The sequence below is a fragment of the Bubalus kerabau genome, chromosome 14, assembly GCF_029407905.1.
Source record: "Bubalus kerabau isolate K-KA32 ecotype Philippines breed swamp buffalo chromosome 14, PCC_UOA_SB_1v2, whole genome shotgun sequence".
Classification (NCBI taxonomy): domain Eukaryota; kingdom Metazoa; phylum Chordata; class Mammalia; order Artiodactyla; family Bovidae; genus Bubalus; species Bubalus kerabau.
The window spans coordinates 31,366,166-31,386,837 of NC_073637.1; the positions used below are offsets into that span (position 1 = coordinate 31,366,166).

The following is a 20,672-nucleotide window of genomic DNA, read 5'->3' on the forward strand; positions in this document are numbered from 1 at the left end:
CCGCCAGAAGGATCCCGGCTGCTTGAGTTTCTTAGGGAACTGACTGTAGGCCGAGGCAGTGAGCGAGGAACCAGAATCTCACTTGGCCTTTTATTCCACCGGTTTCCTTCTCTAGTTTCTAACTTCAATATCTTTCTCTAATTTCGAGTTCCTATTTAGATCCCATCTCCAACTTGACTTTGGGCACCTACAGGAATGAAGCGCTCTGGGGCTCTTCGTGGACTCCTTCCTATAGAACCCGCAAATGATCATCTTCGGAGAGCTCACTAGTTACACCCTCCTCCCTCTCTGTGGTGCCTGTAAGTGTGTGTGCGCGCGCGCGCTTCTGTGAGCGCGCGCGCAACGATGCGCTCTCATTCTCTGCAGCTGGGCATACCTTCTAAGACCCCGTGCTGCGCTTAAATTTTTGCACCCTCCTGTCGCACCCAGCACCATCTTTCCTGCCAACAGTTCATTGGGGAGGGCCAAGGCTCACCGGTTCCCGTCTCCACGCGCTCTTGGCCCTGACGCCGGAACCGAACCTTTCTCCGCGCCCGGGACCCTGAGATTGTTCCAGCCTGAGTGGCATTGACTTTTCCAATGTAATGACTTATGAAAGATATAATCATGTGTTAAATTGAATCCTCCGTTTAACTGTTAATGGTGTGCTCTGGGCACATTTACGTATTAGATGCTATGGTAACTAATTACCACTAGGAAAAAGGATAATACACTTCCCAGACTTTGAAAAATAATGATGAGAGATCACTTCCCAGTTCGCAACACACAGTGGCGGCTCTGCCTGGCGGAGACGCACTGAGCGGAGACCCCAGCGTGTTCTGGTGACAGGCGGAAAGGTAATGAATCCTGCCCAGAAGAGGCTCCTTAGTAAAAACCTTTGATGTAAATCTAATGCAGTGGGGAAGTGGGGGGATGGGCTGGGACAACCAGACAACGTTGCCTCTAAACAGAATTAAATTGCAAAACAAACGTCAGAAACAAAAGTATTCTTTTAATTACAACGCAGGTCAGCCTAAATCACTTGCCAAGCAACTTTACATGAATGAACATTTTTTGTTGTGTGGGCACCATAAATGAGTCCCGCTTCTTCGTGCTCTGCCTTGGCGCTTACAAAGTTGGATGCCCCTGGATCTGCCAAGCCAATGAGCTCCGGGTTAAAGTTGGCCTTTTAAGTCAGACATTGGGCACAAGAGAAGGAAACAGGAGGGAAAACCAGGAAAAGGTAACTTAAGAGAGAAAAAAAAAAAAAAAAAGAAAAACAGTTCTCATTACAGGAGTTCTCTCCCTGCCGGATCTCTGGCTATTCTGATCAGTTGATCTGTGTTTACAAGAACCAGGGTTCTGTAGACGGTGTGAAATAACCAGGTGTCTGTTTCGCCCCAGGGCCAGGGCCAGTGTTTGTGCTGGGGACCCTGAAGGGCAGAAGGAAGGAGGGAGCGGCTTTCCCGAAGGCCAGCCCAGTGTTGCAGACCAAATGATGTCCACAACATGTGCCACTGCGCTGCGCTGCTCCGGCTGCGCCCAGGGAGGGATTTGGGCTCCACAGCAGCAGAGCATCCCTGGACTGGCTGTCGTTCTGGGCCCCTCCTGTGGGGCGCGAGGCCATTCAGCCCCCAAGTTCCTAGGGACAGAAAGGAACTTCGGGGGTTCTGCCTCAACTCTTTAGAGGGAAGGCATTTGGATCGGGGTGTCCCTTGCACCTGCCATGGCCTGGTGAGTTCACCGGAAGATTCCCGGTTTATAAGAAGCGCCTGCAGCCCAGCCAAACCCCGGAATTCTGCGAAAAAGCACCTCAGTTTTAAACCCCAAAGAACCTCATCTCTTCCCAGCCAGGCAAAGAAAATAAGCTCGCTTTCCCTGAAGCCCTATTTTGGTTACATTCTACCACTTTTCCTAAATGGCTCGTTTTAACATAATACAGGAGACTTCTGGACTATTTGCAAAACTATCCACCCCCTAAGTGCTTGTGAGTGTGCATGTAGGACTTTCCTGTCCTTTACTTTATGTCCCCTCCTTCCGACAGTACAGAAACAGAGATTAGGGAGCTTTGGAAGAGAAATGACTGGGCTGGGAAGGCTAGACTGCAAACGGAAAGGGGATTTTGCAGTTACCACCCCCAGACCTAGCTTCCAATATGTGATGGACAAGCCTATTTTAGAAGTCACCAGGACTTCTGATGGGGAGTTGGCTTTAATTATGCACAATGTGATATCATTTTCCCTCCCAGATTGGGAAAGAGTTAATTCTTTCCCAAAGACCATAGTTGCCCTTGTCTTTTCAACCTGATTCAGAGATGCAATAAAATATGAAGCAAATTTATGATCTGTTTCAAGCATTTTATTGCTGTATTTTTAAATTCATATATGCACATATAAGAACTATGATCTGTGAATAATTTGAAATGCTACACTAGAATGATACATTTTAGATAAAACATAACCATATCTTTATATAATTGTCTCAGATTAAAATAAAAAAGAAAAATAGATTTCTAATGTGGACCAAACTGAAAAACTAATGACAGCCATAAACTGCTAACCAACCATAAATTAACATCTTCATCAAATGCTAAAATGGTATCAGTGGTTATATAAAGCAATTATTATTTCTCTTTATAAGTTTTAGAATAAAGTTCAGGGATATTTAAAGGACCCATTATTTACAAATGCTTCCCAATTCGAAAGATTTCATAATTTTATTAGGAGGATGGTTGCAACTCAAATCTGCTATGTTAATAGGGATGTTTAGAGATGAGAATTTAGTTTTAGACATAAAAATGCTTCATGGCCTAACCTCATTCTATGCATTTACTCTGCTCTGGCAATTATTGAAGAACTTGGTGTAAGGATTTCTTTGTTAATATCCTTATATCCTCTTAGAAAATGGAAGACAAATAATTTCTTATTGTGAGTGAGACTGAGATTATGTACCCAAGTGGTTAAAACATTAAAACATGCACTGTCTATTCAAGCTAGTGCAGCTGCATTTGCCACGTATAGTTTCTTTCTGAAGAGCTATGGTCAAAATTCAAGTGCTAAGTGCAGCTTGTCCCCTCCATCTAAGACTTCCATGAAAAAAAAAAAAAAAGATTTTCCTAACCAGGCCTTCACAGAAACATGAATAGCCATGAAGGAGGAAAGGAAATCTATCTATTAAATCTATAAATGTATCAGAAAGCAGGAGCAGTAAATAACTTACATTTTCTACTGCAGAAGCATCAAGCAAATACATTCTTTAAAGTGTAGATTTCTCGAGAAAGTGAAATTAAGAAAAATCTTATTCAACAAAGTAAGCTCTTTTTAACAACTTAGAAAAATTATTTTTTTTTATGAAAACAAAACACTGATTTGAATTATGGAGGATCTGGGTGGAACACATACATACTCAAATTACCTCTGCCACTCTGGTGTTACTTCTGTGTGTTGCCCTTCTGTGGATAAACATCTCCAAAGGTCAGGGATTAACTAAGATCTTCAGTTGGCTGAGTCCTGCATTGTTTAGTCTGAGGACTTTGTTTTTAAAAAATGAATACTATTTTTATAGTTTTCCTTGTAAGTCTAAAATTAGTTAAAAATAAAGTTAAAAAAATAACAAATTTTAAAATATATGGAGAAATTACTACTTCCTGTATGCTTTTAGATTTAAAAATTCAAAAGTGATTTCAAATACTTCAAAAATATTCCATCTAGAGTATAAAACTAAGGCATTTATAAAATTTTAAATATATTGGCCAGTTCTTAGAAGTTATGGGATGAAAGTCTATTTCATTTCAACAGTAATTTGAATCTCAAAGACAAAATCATTTACTTAAAAATGTGGGTTGTCATGTAATGATGACATACATTTCATGTGAACAACAATGGTTAGTTCTTAGAAATAAAAGTTATATGGAGTGAACATTCTCTTGCAAACAAGAATCACCAGCTAATATGTGCTTTATAAGTGTTTAAATTTGACCCAATGACAAACTATTAGGTACTAGTACCTTTACCTGTTACTTCCATCACCCTAGCTTCTTCCATAAGCAAAGAATATAAATTGTAAGGGAAATAAAATACCCCATGAGTTTATCTCTAAATATTTACTTTCTAGGTAGTCTGCAGTATATCATGTCTGCTAAGTCACTTCAGTCGTGTCCAACTCTGCGACCCCATAGACGGCAGCCCACCAGGCTCCCCCATCCCTGGGATTCTCCAGGCAAGAACACTGGAGTGGGTTGCCATTTCCTTCTCCAATATCATGTCTCTCCTTATAAAAATGAATACAGTTAGGAATTAAGAACATAAGCTATACCTCAAAAAAATTAACAAAAAACTGTATCACATTTAAAATTATCCAGCATAGCCATTGAGTATTTTTTTTCCTATTCAACTCTATTCTGAGTAGAAAATGCACAGTATTACCCACATGACCATGGATAATGCCAGACAGTACTGCAAAATTATTGTTTATTTAGTAAGTGTGTTTTAGAGTAAAACTGAAACCCAAGATGATTATATCATAGATTGGCCATTTAACGACATAATTGACCCTAAGTGTTCAACCATACTGAACTGCCTAGTTCCAATGAACAGAAACACCCTCAGAGTCCAAGGCAGTCCTTTAAAATATGAATGAATTGTTTCTTAGGAAAGCTAAGAGTCCCAGTGAAACACTGTATGTACGGTGACTGAAGGAGCCACATTTCATCAACACTCTTCTGTGTTCTGTGTTTTATTTACAGCTAGCATTTCAGCTCATGAATACACAGAATACTGTCCAAATATTACTCAGCTTCATTCACTATCTGTGGTAAAGTTATCTACAGAAAACAAAGACCACGTCTCTTTTCTGTAGAGAGAAACAGAATCTCTCTCCCATTCTTGTTTTCTTATACATCTCTCCACAGAATCATAGTCTATAATCATAATCTATTATTAAGAACAGCAGCCTAGCAAGGTCAACCTCGTTAAAATAAAGTTAAAAAACTTATTAGTCACTGATACTCTTGTATGTTTTTATTTCCCACATAAATACGTGAAACTATACTGAAAAATGGGCTTCCCCGGTAGCTCAGCAGTAAAGAATCCACCCGCAATGCAGGAGACACAGAGACATGGGTTCGATATCTGGGTTGGGAAGATCCCCTGAAGAAGGAAATGAATGGCAACCCACTCCAGTATTCTTGCTGGGAAACTCCATGGACAGAGGAGCCTGGCAGGCTACAGTCCATCGGGTCGCAAAGAGTTGGACACAACTGAAGTGACTGAGTATACATGCATGCATACTGAAAAATGTTCTGAATGTAAAAATTAATGTTCTTTTACTGAAAATATGAGAAAATAAGAATACATATGTATATGGTGGGAAAGATGAGGGTCTGAGGATCTCCAGACAGCAAAATTATTTCCCAAATCATTTACTAACTGTAATAAAATCTTCTGTCACCCAACATGCTCCTAGTAGGGAAATAAGGAGACAGTCATTCACCTGTGCTTTAAAAGTTAATTTATTGGCTCATTGCATATTAAAAAAAAACACACACATTAAATTGACTTACAAAGCATTTGCATTTCTTACCTAAAATCTTTTCAAGATAATTTGCTTCCTCATAAATCCACCTATATACCATTTTAAAATCAAGAGTATTAAATATTTAAGATTTCTTTTTACAATATAGAGACTCTCCTGCTTAAAAAATACTTTAAAATGTTAAGTGTTGTCAAATTACTCCTTTTAAAAATTGTTCAGTAGAGATTTTCACAAATTAAATTTATCTTACTCAAGAAAATATTATAAACAAGGTAAACATTTAAGCCAAATATTTCCAACACCAATGAACCCTGACTCAGATTAACACTCTGAAATAGAGTAAGTAATAGAAACATTAGAGAGTTTTATGTGATCACCCACTGTAATTTAAAATAATGCTACAGGGAACTTAATCTTGGCTTGCTAACTTTTTCCTAATTGAGCATGTGAATATGAATACCTAATAATGCAATTCGGTAAATAATGGCTTGCAATACTGGCAAATTTAATAGGTTAAATCAGTGTACATTCTCAGGGCATATAATTCTTGTTTTAAAATTATTGATGTTATTTTATACTAAGATCAAAACCTAGATAATTTTTGTGCTTTGACCTTTGAAATTGTTTTAAGATTCCATGGCTCAATTAGAAGGGTTAGTTTATAGGAAGGGCACTCAAATTATTTTTCATAAGAAAATAAACAGAAGCAATCATGCAAATTTTGAGCATAGAAGCTCCTTTGCCTTAGACTTGTGACCCAAACTTCATGATAAAATCGACAAAATATAATGAAGTGTGTCAGGAAGGCCAAACAAGGCAGATAAAAGTTCCCAAATAGGTTGCTTACCAACATTCTTTATTTAGTGACAAATAGCTTTTTCCTGAATATCTTCAGAACATTTAGTTTTTGCTAAATGATGCCTCAGTTGGTCACTGATATAAAATAATACTGCTAGTCATTCATTTTCTTCAATTTGACATTTGGGGGGGGCTGTAAAAATGAAAAGGGTGGGTTTTTCCTATATGTAAAATACAGTTTTTAAAAAATTCTGATGCCTCAGTGACTGTATTTTGTTTTGGACATCTTTAACATATAATCACAATACTGGATGTATATGTTTTGTTGTATCTAATTAGGCACATGTATCTAATTACATTTCTCATTGCAGAACACTAATTTGGAATGAGTGATGGAAGGTCAGTTAGAATGAGTGTTGAATCAGAATTTTAAAACAGTTTTAGGAAGATGAATTTATTACAACTACATTTATAATAAATTAGTTGGGTATATATTGCTTTCTCTAATAAACTGTGTGTTCTTAAAGAGGGTAATCCAGTGCATAGTATCAATCTAAGAGGAAATGCTCAATAAATGTTTGACTGAATAAATGATTAATCATTTAACCAATAACAAAAAATGCTTCCCTTTAACAAATATATACAAACAGTTTTTAATTTAAAAGGCACAGCATTGTCAAAGTATCTCCTTACAACTTTACATTTGGATATTGCATTACACTTTTCAAAATAAGTTCACACATCTTACTATGTTCAATCCTCATAATGAACCCTGGCATCCAAAAGCCGTATTATTTTTATTTTGCAAATATGGAAACACTGAGAGGCAAAGTGACTTGTTGATATTAGTAAATCAATTGTGTCATAGCTAAATTTCATGTCTTTTAACTTATTTCTCTATGACATTTATTGTATTCATAGACAATCTTTAATGACCAGGTTTAAGCCTGTCACAAGACTCCATCCATTGCTTTTATATAACATTTCCACCCTAAGTTCCTTTCACTATAAATTAAGCAGAAATTAGAATGGAATGCTCTTCTGTGCTCTCTCTGCTATAGCAGCACAGCAGTGTGCTACTAAGATGAATTTAACAATCTGGAGGTTTCCACATCAGGCAATATGGTGGAATAGAGGTCCTAGTACAAAACGAATGGGCTCTACTTTGTGGCAGCATGGGATAAAGGTTGCAGCCCAAGAGGGGTGGGGCATGTGTGCATGCATGTGTGTGTGGGTTTAATCCAAGACCTGTGCACAAAGGCAAGAACTTGCAGAGGCAACATCTTCAGTAAGTGACTAGAAAGAAACCTCACTCCACAGAGGACTGGGTATTCTTGCTTATCCCCACAGGGCTGCAATCTGGCTGACTTAGGGCCAGAACCCACCCTATCTATGCAGTTTCCCATGTGTGTGTGCTCAGTCACTTCAGTCACGTCTGACTGTTTGCGACCCGATGGACTGTAGCCTCTGCAGGCAAGAACACTGGAGTGGGTTGCCCTTTCCTTCTCCACCCAGGGATTGAACCCACATCTCCTGTATTGGAGGCAGATTTGTTACCACTGAGCCACTGGGGAAGCCCATGTAGTTTCCCATCCCCTCTCATAATACTCAAGGTGAAATTTTAAATTGATCTGAATTTGATAGTAACAGCAGCCAGGTGAAAGCAAACACAAATTTTCTCTGGAGGTGTGAACTTTAAACTCGGGTCTTAAAAAAAAATTCCAGAGATAAAATTCCAAAGAACGAGTCCACTAAACAAGCAATTCCGAGGAAGAGTTAAAAGAAAAACAAACTACAGGATCAGACCCATAAAACACTGATGATGTGGACATACCAGATATGAATATAAGTTTCTTAATATATTTTTAAAATGAAAGAAGATATTGAGTGTATGATGAAGGAACAAGATACTATCAAAAATGACCAGGCAGATAGGAGGAACAAAAGAGAATTCTCATATTGAAAATGTAACCACTAAATTTATCAGACTCAGGGGAATTGAAATCTGAAAGCTGACAAATTGATGGCTGGCACCCTGGCTCAGATCAGCTCTGGAGACCCCATAGAAGGGAGAGGGTAGTGAGGATCTGAGTGTGAAACACAAGAAGTCTAGAGCATCTCAGAGAATGAAGGCTGTCACAGACTGTGTGTCTGTGTGTGCGGGTGTAGGGGGGTGGTGCTGACGACAGGGCTTGTGGCAGCCCAGGGCGGAGGGTGGGGCATGCAGTAGTGAGAAGATGGGTGGGGGCAAGAGTTTTAGGTTCTGCTTTGGCCTTTCCCCCAGATTAACTGTCCCACCAACATAGTTTACATCACTGGGTGAATAGAGCACTGAAACATCATGGGTACACATTATGAGATACTATACAGTAGTTAGAAGCAATAGATCAAATACATATAAAGTAATACTTTTAAAGTATAGTGCCTAGTAAAAAATTAAGAAGAATATTATGTATAGAATAGACATTTATGAAAATTAAAAAACACATACACCCAAGATAATAACATATGTTTTATAAAAACACCTACAAATAAAAAGATACATACCAAACACAGAATATTTCCTGAGGATGGGGAAGGGTATAATGGTAGGGCTTAGGGATAGAATAGAATGAGTAAATAAAGCCTTGTTTGGCCCAATTATAATTGTGTACCGTGAACTAAGGGGTATAAGGCATGTGATCACTCAATCCTGTGAACCTGAGGTTAAAATAAAAAGACAGAAGAAACAAACCCAATGGATGAGTTAAAGAGTAGAATAAACTGAAAGTGATATAAAGATCCAAAGAAATGGCCTAGAATGTAAATTAGAGATAAAAAAAAATACAAGGGGAAAAGGTCAAACAACATGGACTATAAACAAGATACAGAGCTGAAAGAGGAAATTTTCAAAGAGATAATTGTGAACATTCTACGCTTGATGAAAGACACCATGGCATGCAAGCACAATAAACAGAAACTAAGAGCGTCAAAGACAAAGAGAGCACGTTAAAACTGTCAGAGAAAAGAGGTAGACTACCTACTGAATAATTAAACCGAATGAAGGTTACGCTCTTAACAACATGAGATATCAAAACAGGAAAAAAGGCAAACTCAGGAATGAGGACAAAAAGGAAAGCATCTTCAAATTGGCAAAAACAAAGTTTAGACTGACAGACCTTCACTAAGGAGCATTTAGTGCATGAACTTCAGGAAGGAGAAAAATAGATGCTAGAAAAGCTATTAGGCTACTAAATATGGTTCAGTATTTTATAATGTTATTTTAAAGATAAATTTCCTTTTCAAAAATGAAAGCAAATTTCTGAAATACTAGAAGTTTCAATGAAATAACTAGAAGTTATAACTAGAAGTTCCCATGAAATAACTGGGCTTATTTACCTGCTTTGCCTGTTTATATATGGCATCAGCATTCAAGTTGAATGACAAACCATCATTTGGCAATCTGATATTAGCAATCTTTGAATCATCCAGCCGATGCTGCATTTTGGCATATGGAATTATACTGCATTACATAATGGTGTAATTCAAATACTACAAATCAAATCCCAGTCCAAGAGGTGAGGCATCAAGAACAAATACTGCTGTCTAGTTTCTCAGTTGATATAAATCGAAGCATTCAGGAGAGTTAATTACAACACCGGCATAACCCTTACAGTTTACACTGGAGTCAAATGCTATAATCAATCCTGTAATGATCTCAACATTTACTCCTACAATAAACTTAATACTAATGTCTAGGGCAATTGCTGAATATATAATAGGTTTTGTGTGTTCTTATACTGATAAATCTTACCAGTATCTAACTTGAACATGAGTAGCCTTATATAACAAGAAATTTTGTTTTACTGAGCCACAGTATACAAAGTAATAAAGTACATTTATGGATGATTAAATATTGAAGTGAAGTTGAAGCATTTAATCTACCGCAAACCTCATTTAATGCAAACGTACCCCAGCAATATAGATATTATTGATATTATACTTGAAGGGAAATTTTCATCTAGTGTATCTCGTGGAAATTTAATTTCCTTCTTCTCTGAGAACTTGGAATTTGTTAGACTGTGTCCATTTACAGCATAAATTCCCATTAGTACATAAAGCGTATTTTTACATATTATAGAAGAATTTTTGACTTAACAAAATCCCACAGTGTCAGATCTATTACTGTGAAGGCACACTTACAATGACGTTTGCAAATCACAATATGTAGAAACTTAAAAAAAGCTACTTTAAATTTATTATTATGTTGATTTTGATGTCCATTTTCATGCTACCATCTTTTTTTTATGATGGGTTTTGTGATCAAGTATAGATGGGACTGATCTCAGATCAAATAGAAATTGGCATTTTTAAAAGAAACAAAGCAATTACACTTGAAGAAATTAAAAACAAATAGATGAACTGAGGACATTTAGGTTAGTTTTCTAGATAGATTTCTCTCCTTTCCTTTTAGCTTAAGATTTTATTTTGTACCTAAATAAAACATCAGAGTCTGGGTAAGGAATACCAAACAAAAAGCGGCTATAGTTTAGTTCTAACGGCTTATTATCAATTATTTCTAAATCAAAGTAAGTTAAAAGCACAACCAACAATTGCTTTATTTCAACCATGGCCAAAAATCGGCCTGGACATTTGCTGACTCCCAATCCAAATGGCAAGTGGTAATACTTCAGCTTTTTCCCTCTTTTAAAAAAGGTGGTTTTCTTCTTACCATTTTCTGTAAAACGATCAAATTTAAACTCCTGTAAAGAAGAAAATAGCATGTTAAAACAAAAAATTTCCATGAAAAAGTTTGAGTTCAGTTCACAAGGATGCTAGCTCTCCTTGCCCATCTTAAAAGGTTTCTTTTAATCTAGCAAACGAAAGTTATGACCAACCTAGATAGCATATTCAAAAGCAGAGACATTACTTTGCCAACAACGGTTCGTCTAGTCAAGGCTATGGTTTTTCCTGTGGTCATGTATGGATGTGAGAGTTGGACTGTGAAGAAGGCTGAGCACCAAAGAATTGATGCTTTTGAACTGTGGTGTTGGAGAAGACTCTTGAGAGTCCCATGGACTGCAAGGAGATCCAACCAGTCCATTCTAAAGGAGATCAGCCCTGGGATTTCTTTGGACGGAATGATGCTAAAGCTGAAACTCCAGTACTTTGGCCACCTCATGCGAAGAGCTGACTCATTGGAAAAGACTCTGATGCTGGGAGGGATTGGGGGCAGGAGGAGAAGGGGACGACAGAGGATGAGATGGCTGGATGGCATCACTGACTCGATGGACGTGAGTCTGAGTGAACTCTGGGAGTTGGTGATGGACAGGGAGGCCTGGCGTGCTGCGATTCATGGGGTCGCAAAGAGTCAGACACGACTGAGTGACCGAACTGAACTGAACTGAAGTGCAAATCAGGTATGAACTTTCAAAAATCTCCAATGTTATTAGACATTTACTCCTCTCATATCAAACAGAAATCCAGACTCTTCTGGACCTCTCTTCACATTTTTTCCTATGCTAAGTATAGAGGCAGTATTTCTGTTTTTGTTATCTAAAGTGGGTCTCGACTTAATGACACCTGAAATACCAAGGCTGGGGGAAAGGGAAGGGCAAGGCCTCCATGGTTACTAGGGAATAGTGAATTCTACTGACCAGAGAGGCTGCTGGAGAAGGCAATGGCGCCCCACTCCAGTACTCTTGCCTGGAAAATCCCATGGACGGAGGGGCCTGGTGGGCTGCAGTCCATGGGGTCGCTAGGAGTCGGACACGACTGACTTCACTTTATTTTTTCAATTTCATGCATTGGAGAAGGAAATGGCAACCCACTCCAGTGTTATTGCCTGGAGAATCCCAGGGACAGGGGAGCCTGGTGGGCTGCTGTCTATGGGGTCGCACAGAGTCGGACACGACTGAAGCGACTTAGCAGCAGCAGCAGAGAAGCTGCTACAGATGGACAAGTAGGATGAGTTTAGGATTCAGTGCTTATGTTTGGATGAAACAGATATGAAATAATAAGATTCACATTAAGCACTAGAAAAGAAGAGCACTAAGATACAAAGTCTGTCTGGATTGCTTTTTGATGTTTTATTGACTTTCTTCTATGACAGTTCTCTTTAGAATGAGTGTTCCTTGGGTTAACTCTCTTGGTTTCTGATATGTTTTCATAAACAAGTAATATTATTTGTTATAGAAAATTATGGGACTGGTTTATGGAAGGTGTTTGGTCCGCCATCTTAATTTACTCTCAGTTGAGTTTCTGAGAGGACACTGAGCGACCTTATTTCAGCCCATGGTAAATTAAACCATTGATCAGATTAATGCACGTGGCATGCATGACAATGACGAAGTCTGTCCTGTATGCCGTGCTCATTAGCATTAGACCTGCTCAGCACACAACTTTGCCATGAACTATGAAGCCAGAGGCAAAGAAGCAGGTCAGACCGAAGGCATTCAGATTATAGCAAAAACCCCACAGTACACAGATAGATTCTGAATCTATCACAAATGATCTAATTTTCTCACTCAATGCCAATATTCATGTCAGTGAAACCATTTCCTTTAAAAGTATTGGTTTTACCCTCATTTACCTAGGATACTGATTTTGATAACTAATTAAGCTTTTAAAACATGTCTTGGGTAGTTTCTATTCCACCCCTGCCCCCTAAACTTGCAAGCTGATGAGATCATAATGGGAAAATTAATCTGCATCAGAATGCAAGCATATTTTGCCATAGATAGTTCTGGGATGTATCTGAATAGGATCTACCAGTGCTAACCTATAAATACCTGTCCATCCTTGGAGCATGGATAAGGACATTCTCTGTGGACATCGACTTTGTTACTAGAGATGGAATTACAACTTGGCACTGTATCTCAGTAAATCTTTTTTCGTTACTGGAGCCCAGGCCTGCCTGCCTGAGTTCAATACTGCAGCTTCCTCCTTCTCAGTGACCAATCTAAGATCGTGGTCTTCTCAAGAGTTCTTTGCCTAGGCCAAACCACTGGATATCACTTTTACATTTGAAAAGCTCTCACTGCAGTCAGTCTCATAGTTTAAGTCAGAATATACAGAAGGAAAATTTAGCTTGAGTTACGACTTCATAGTATGCTGATATCATAAATAAGCCAGACACTGTTATGGCATCTTTATTTTCTTTTGTATACATGGATATACAGCTGAGAAGCCACAGTGACCAACAAAAAATGCCTAAATCTGCCTTCTCCCCTGCCACCTTCAGCGAGTGCACATGCAACTCCCTCAGACTTCTAGTCAATCAGTAATATCACTTGTCCAATTTTCCATCACCTCCCAGTCAATTTCCTCACAATAAATATCAACGAAATTCCTATTTAGTTGTTTATATTATGGACCAAGGAAGGAAAAGGCCAATTTCTTTTATTCTGTGGCTACCATCAAGCTCAAAGGCAATATGGGCATACACAGCAATTTTTTTTTTTTGATGTGGACCATTTTCAAAACCTTTATTGAATTTGTTACAATACTGCTTCTGTTTTATGGTGTTTGTTTGTTTGTTTGTTTTGGCCATGAGGCATGTGGGATCTTAGCTCCACAACCAAGGATTGAACCTGCACCCCTTGCATTGGAAGGTGAAGTCTTAACCACTGGACTGCTGGGAAGTCCCCATAAATAGCTTTTTGTGTTAAAATTTCTTTTCAGTCTGTCTTCCTTTGCCAGGACATGGAGAACCTGAGCAGGTTCCATGTTATTAGGAAGGGCTTGTGACAGCTGCTAGAAGAATAGTCTGTTTGTTTTGTGTTTTATTTTTTAATAAAAGAAGGGGTGTAATAGTCTCACTTCAGAGATTCTGAGGTCACAGCAACATAGAACAAAAAGTCAGGAAGCTTGAGATGCCTTGATCTTTGATCAGGAACACGATGAAAATAGGATCCATCACGTGGCAGCACACTGCCATAACAGTTCAGTGCTACACAATTAAGGGACCGTTAAATGCAGTGTTATTCAATGGATGAGAAGAGAACAATCCTGAGAGACAAGCATTAGGCACCGAGATTCCCCACGGCTCCTCTGCTGACTGTCTACTCCTCCACTGGTTGCTCCCCATCATCATTCTTCTGTGTGACCTATTGAGGCACCCATCATGGTGATCATGTTGCTCTGGCCTCTGACTGATTCCAGACAGGGTGTGTGAACCAATCTCTCAGGGCTACAGGTGAAGAGTCTGTGGGGCCATCTGGGAGAATGTCCCTTCTCGTGAAGAAGGAAAAACGTAGTGAAATGGTTCCCCACTCTTCCTACTCTGGATGTGGTTAGATGAGAATAAGATCCCTGCAAGGCTGCAGCGATTCTGTCACCAGGCTGAAGACGAAGCTAACCCACAGGAGATGGCAGAGCCAAGAACTCCCAAGAGATGAGACTCGTCACACTGTCTTATTTATCTCCATATTTTCAAAGTCCCCACCAGAGTGCTATGCACATAGTGAGGTTCTATGTATGTTTGTTGAATTAATGAATAAATACATGACAATAAAGTATATTTTAAAAGCAATCTTCAAGCTTTTGAAGAAAACAGAGATATTGAATGAGTAAATAAAGATGGGGAGAATGAAGAGTAGATGAATATTCAAATAGAAAATGTTTACAAATAGAAAGTGGTATACTATTTAGCGCTAGAAATAAAGATTGGGTAGACGATACAATTTCCTGGATAGAGAAGAATTTTGGGTCTGAGTGACTGAGGAACATTGCATAACACCCTAATCTGAGTTCTCCAAATTTTATGTTTAGTTCAAGTCAACAGCTTTTTTTTTTTTTTTTTAAGCATTTCCAGCATTTGAAGGAAGCACTAAAGTTTAAAAAGGCATAGAGACTTCCCTGGTGGTCAATAGTGGTTAAGACTCCATGCCTCTAATGCAGGGGTGTGGATTTGATCCCTGATTGGAGAACTAAGACCCCACATGCTGTTGGTGTGGCCATGAAAATATTTTTAAAAAGTAAAAGACATAAAACATAGTCTTGTTGGAGTAGTTATAGGTGTTCATATCCATATGATCAGCTCTTGTAGTCACTCAATTCATCATTTTGGGTTTAGGAATCTGGATTAGATAAAAGATATGACTTTCTAGAAATAAAAACTGTCACTATTTTGAATGTATGACTAAGAGGCTGCACACTTGCCCTGGTTTATAGCCAGACCTCCTGGGAGCAAGATGACTAAGTACAGAGATTTCTTTTTTTATCTCCGTGACTTGGATTCCAATCAGTGGTGCGCTGTGGCCAGTTTGTACCAGTAAGAGAGTACGTACACATCTCTTCCCCACACTGTGTTCAGGGTCTTCACGTTGGTAGCAGGAAATCAGTGAAGATGAGAGTGTTTACACAATGACAATTGACAAAATCAGGGTTTTGCAGAGTGCTGGTTTGCCAGCACTTTGCTGGTTCCAACATGGTAGGAATGCAAGTGCCAGTTCACTAGCGGAGCAGAAATCCTCTCAACACAGAGCATGTGGTTATAAGAACACAGCTGCATCATAAGGACAAATCCCTAAATAATAAGCTCTTACGGACAGGGGCCTTTGATATATCTACATCACCCATTATGCACATCAATGTGCTTTCTGGATAGTAGATGCTTAATACAGGTTTATTTTGTTGAAATGTACTGATGGCACAATCTATATTCCAGTTTGAAAGACACAAAATCACGAGACTGTTTTCACATTTGTCATGATCTGTGTATTTTAATAACAGTGACAATAATCTGAAAAATATTGATGAAACAATTTTTACGGTAATTTAGAATTTTTTCAAGGGCTTTCAAACTCATTTATCATTTTTTAATCCCTGCGCCCCTGAGAAGTAGACTGGGAAGGCTTGTATGACATTAACTCAGAGCTTTGGGGTTGGTAGGGGGTACTCCAATGGCTTTGTAATTACTTTGTTTCACTGTGTCCTTCTTTAGAGGCTATTTGGTTATAGAATATGCATCACCATCTAAAATGTTGGCTCTTTCTTCCTATGGGCCAGCTTCCCTTTATACCTTAGCACCTCCACAGAGAAACCAACCAATACATTTGGTCTTCTCCACAGCTCTACTTTTGGATACTTCATTTTGCCAGAAAAGTAATCATCACCATTTACTAATTACTTGAAAGCCAGTGGCTAGAATTCTGGCTGACAATTGACATAAATTTGAGGAAGCTTCCAGAAAATTTTAAAGGTACCCATTTAAAAAGGTACCCATTCTGAGTTAATTAAGAGATCATCCAGACTTTCTTGGGTGGCATTTAGATGGATAAAGAAGGAAGAAGAAAGAACTGGGAAGGGGGGTAGTTTCCTTTGTTCTCTCCCACTGTTTTAAATTTCACTTGCCAATCTGTTTTCCCACATCAGCATGTGCCACCTGACAGGCTAACATCACAATAAGCTAAGGGACCCACATTTAGGAAAAAATAATTCTCGGTACAGGTTATATGCTGGTAGCTTATAGGCCCAATTAGGTCTCCAAATATTTTTTGTTTAGCCCACATTGTGTTCAGACTTAATTTTTCCAAACATTTAAAAATTCTAACTTTCACCCAAAAGTCTGTTTTTGAAGTTTAAAAAACTAATAATAAAAATGACTTGATTACATCAGGTCTATGTGCTTATAAGAACTGAGGGTTGGTTCAGAAGCAGCCAAATGATCTCACATGCCTCTTGAGCAGTCCTTTCACCAGAGTTTTTACCACTCCCAATGGTATTGCAATATTTACACACAAGCCACCCTATCTATTGGATCTAATTAAGCCCAGGATACATTTGAGTGTGTGGTCTCTGCAGTGATTTAACATTTTAACTGAAGTATAATTTCACTTTCAGAACACTCACCCATCTCAGCACTTCCTATTTGCTTCCTTCTATGGGTACCCTCCTGAGTGCCAGGCACTGAGAAATCAGAGAAGGTTGAGGACAGGGTCTCTCTGCTCCAAGAACTTATAGTATATGGGCACATGAGTAAACAAGTCACTGCAAGATACCGTGGGCTGTGCCCCCTCACACAGACTACACAGGCCAGAGGGAGCAGTGGCAGATTCTCTGAGGAATGATGTGGAAATCAGGGACATTGTCAAAGATGGTGACTAAGAGAGAGTCTTGTGAAGTCAACTGGAGTCTCTCGGTAGACAAGTCAAGAGGGACATTCAACAATAGAGAGATGTGTGAGGAAAGCGGTGCCCTGCTTTTAGAATATTCCAGGGTCTCTTGGGCTTGAACATCCTGAAACCATGCCTCACTGGTTGGGAGGAACCCATCTTCTGCTGAAGATTCTCAGTCTCCACGTTCTCCAAGAATAACTGTACTTATATCTGGAGTTCGTCTTTTCCATGATTTTGGCCTAACAGCTAGTGGTTGTTTTCTGTATCTAAGGAAGGCTAGGTCTTCCTATATCTGTAGGGTACCAAAGTCAGGCAGTGAGGAATATGAGCCTTTGATAAGCTCCTGGGACAATGCTGTCAGTGACAAATAACCAAGGACAGAACTTTCCAGAATTTTCTTCTCTTTTCTTATTCTTGGCACATGATGGTTTTAGGAATGGGCATCTGTTCTATGAGCATCAACAGCATCTACTTATTGCTATCCTAAGTTATTAAGCGCAATAGAAATCAACCCATGAGCCTGAGAAGAGTGAGTGCTCAGTAAACGTCTATAGAATGAATGATTATGTAAGACTTTGCCAAACATATAAAATTGGTTCTGCCCCATACCATTTTTTTTCTGTGCCAGTAGCTATCACATTTCACCATTCCACAACTAATTTCAAGAGAACAATATCACAACAAAAATTAGCTAGTTGATTTTAACATTAGTCAGGCATAACTGACTAAGTTTAAATCTGGTAAATAGTACAGACTGCTCATCAAGTCAAGTTAGAGCTGTCCTAATGATGCTAACTCAGGGTTCACAGTACTGCAATTTTGTTCTTCCCACCAATTTAGTATGAGGCAAACCCTTCTGACTACTATTTATTATGTATAGTTTGGGGGCTGCTATTTAGCATTGTACAGAAAAAACATAATTGAGCACACTTCCAATGTTTACCTTTGATACTGGGTTGACAAAAAATTTTGTTTGGGTTTTTCCATAAGATGTTTAACTTCCTAAAAGTCTAACCCATGAGTCTAACTCATGGGGGTAAGGCTGGGGATACAGACGAGGAGGAGCCCAGAAATTCTTAACGACAGTTGTGGTTGGGTAAACATTTATTATTTGTTGATGACTTGAATGTTGATTTTACTATCATGACATGAATGGTAAATTTAATGACAGTGGAATAATCACAAAATAGAAACACAAAGTGGAAATTAAATGAAAAATTGTAGATAAAAATGAAACTATTTTCAAATTTTAAAGTATTTTTCAAAGATTTTCTATTTACTTGCTGTATTTATTGAACATCTAACTATGTGTGGTTTTTTTTTAATATTTACAAATGTGGAGATGAAGTTTGTTGTTTGCACAATGTTCATTCACTCACTAATACCCAACTTCTGATTTGCCATCATTAGTTAAGTAAGACCTCTTCTGAAACACACAGAAACTATATATATATTCTCCCCTCACTTAGGAAATTTTGTCTTTGCTGATGAAATAAATGCAAACTATCTCATTGTATTTGAAGTCTGTCCCTTTCTAATTAATTTTCAAAATTCAACCATATTTTAAACCAGCTTGGCTGTCAAACACCTTAGAAACTGGGTTTAGAAGTGGTTCAGCTCTAAACTGCTCAGAAAATGCATGGAAGTTTCTCTTTGAAACATGGCATTTTACATATAAAAACCACTGCAGCAACAACCTGACTCCCTGAGAAGCATAGGCAGAAGATGACTGCTTGCAATTTGCATGCAGGTGCTGAACCTCTGAAGTGGTATTAAGGGATGAGCCAGGGTGGATTAATTTCCAGTCTTTGATATTCATTAACTCCAGCTTCAGAAAAAAATACAAGGAGATGACACAATTACCCTCAGAGCTTCACCCGCGAGCAGCAGCTTTACAATCTCAAGTTCACAGTGCCACCCTAATTGATCAAGAAGGGGCACATGCTTTAGTAAGAGGTGAAAAAGTAGAGAGCTTAACTATAGCAGTGACGGTATCGGACTCTGGGAGAGTCAAGCCCACACTGGAAACACTTAGCAGAACAGTCTACCGGTGTTTATTCTCTAAGTGACCTGTCAACAGCTAGCCCTCCATAGTTTTGTAACACATCTCTGCCATGCAAGACTTAATTTTGGCCTAAAGTGACTAGTGTCCATTGTGGTATCAATGTTCATTTCACTTGATGAAACTAGAGTTTAGTCTCATCTCTGTATTTTTATTTATAGATCACAAAACCTTTGAAAGAGAGGTCCTTAAGAAAACCTCTCAGTAAATAGGATGATGTTTCCATTGGAAGGAAAAACTGGAGTCATTAAGCTCTCTCAAATTCTTTCTGGAACAAGGTAGCAAAAGAAAGAGAGACCATGAGGGAAGGAATGTGCTTGCAGCATCTGAGAGGGAGCGATGCTGGCTGGATGTTTACTTACATCTGGAGCTTCAAAGATTTCAGGGTCGTGGTGTAAGATGGGAGGAAAGATGACGACAAAGTCTCCCTTTCTCAGACAGCAGTCCTGGCTTTCTAAATGTAGTGTCAAGTCCTCTTGAACGAAACGAAAGATGCCAGAAAAGGAGCAGAGTCGCAAAACCTCGAGAATGGTACTTTCTGAAAGAAATAAGCGAGCATCACTTTTATTAAGATACAACTGCTCTTGAAAAGTACTCTCATTTAACCATCAAAGCTCATTACCAATAACTTCAATTGACAGGGAAATCCTTTCCCAATCAGAACCATCAGAGCAGCAAGAGGGAGTGGATGCGGGCTCTGGATGGGAGAGGAGGAGGAGAGGGGTGAGATAGTGTGGGGCATTTCACAGGCAAGACACAACTCTGCTGTACTGGGACAGAAAGTCATTAATTAGGATTTTTTTGTAGGAAAGATTGATCTGCAAGACAGGAAAGCTGTGTTGGGGTACACACTTTGGAAATTAAAACTGTATCCCAGTTAAAGTACACCCCTGGTGAGTTATTTCACCAACCTTCTGAAGAACAGCGATGCCTTCAAAGCCAGGCTTAGGCATTTAATATCCACTTAGGCAGTTAATAGTAAAATAATTATAGTAGTGCTTTCTGAGACAGCTTAACACTTAATTTCTTTTATGCTAGCTGTAAATAAAATGTGAGTCAGCATTTGCTGGAAAAATTTCAAAGGGAAAATACTCTGAGAGTATTCAGAAGAAAACCAGATTTCTCTGTGGCATCCAGGGAAAATAACAGCCACCATCATAACCTGGAAGATTCCAGAAGCTGAATGTCCTTGCTTTCCCAGT

The 20,672-nt window shown here is 38.7% G+C and overlaps 1 protein-coding gene across 1 annotated transcript in view; it reads right to left on the bottom strand.

Moving 5' to 3' along the window:
- Window positions 1-5,479: 5,479 nt before the first annotated feature.
- LOC129626725 (cytochrome P450 7B1) overlaps window positions 5,480-20,672 on the bottom strand; it is a 168,759-nt gene continuing 153,566 nt past the window's right edge. The window contains exons 5-6 of the mRNA XM_055546110.1: window positions 19,833-20,008; window positions 5,480-11,051 (exon numbers count right to left, since the gene is read on the bottom strand). Coding sequence (XP_055402085.1) covers window positions 10,764-11,051; window positions 19,833-20,008 — 464 coding nt within the window. The 3' untranslated portion in view covers window positions 5,480-10,763. The remainder of the gene's footprint in view (window positions 11,052-19,832; window positions 20,009-20,672) is intronic.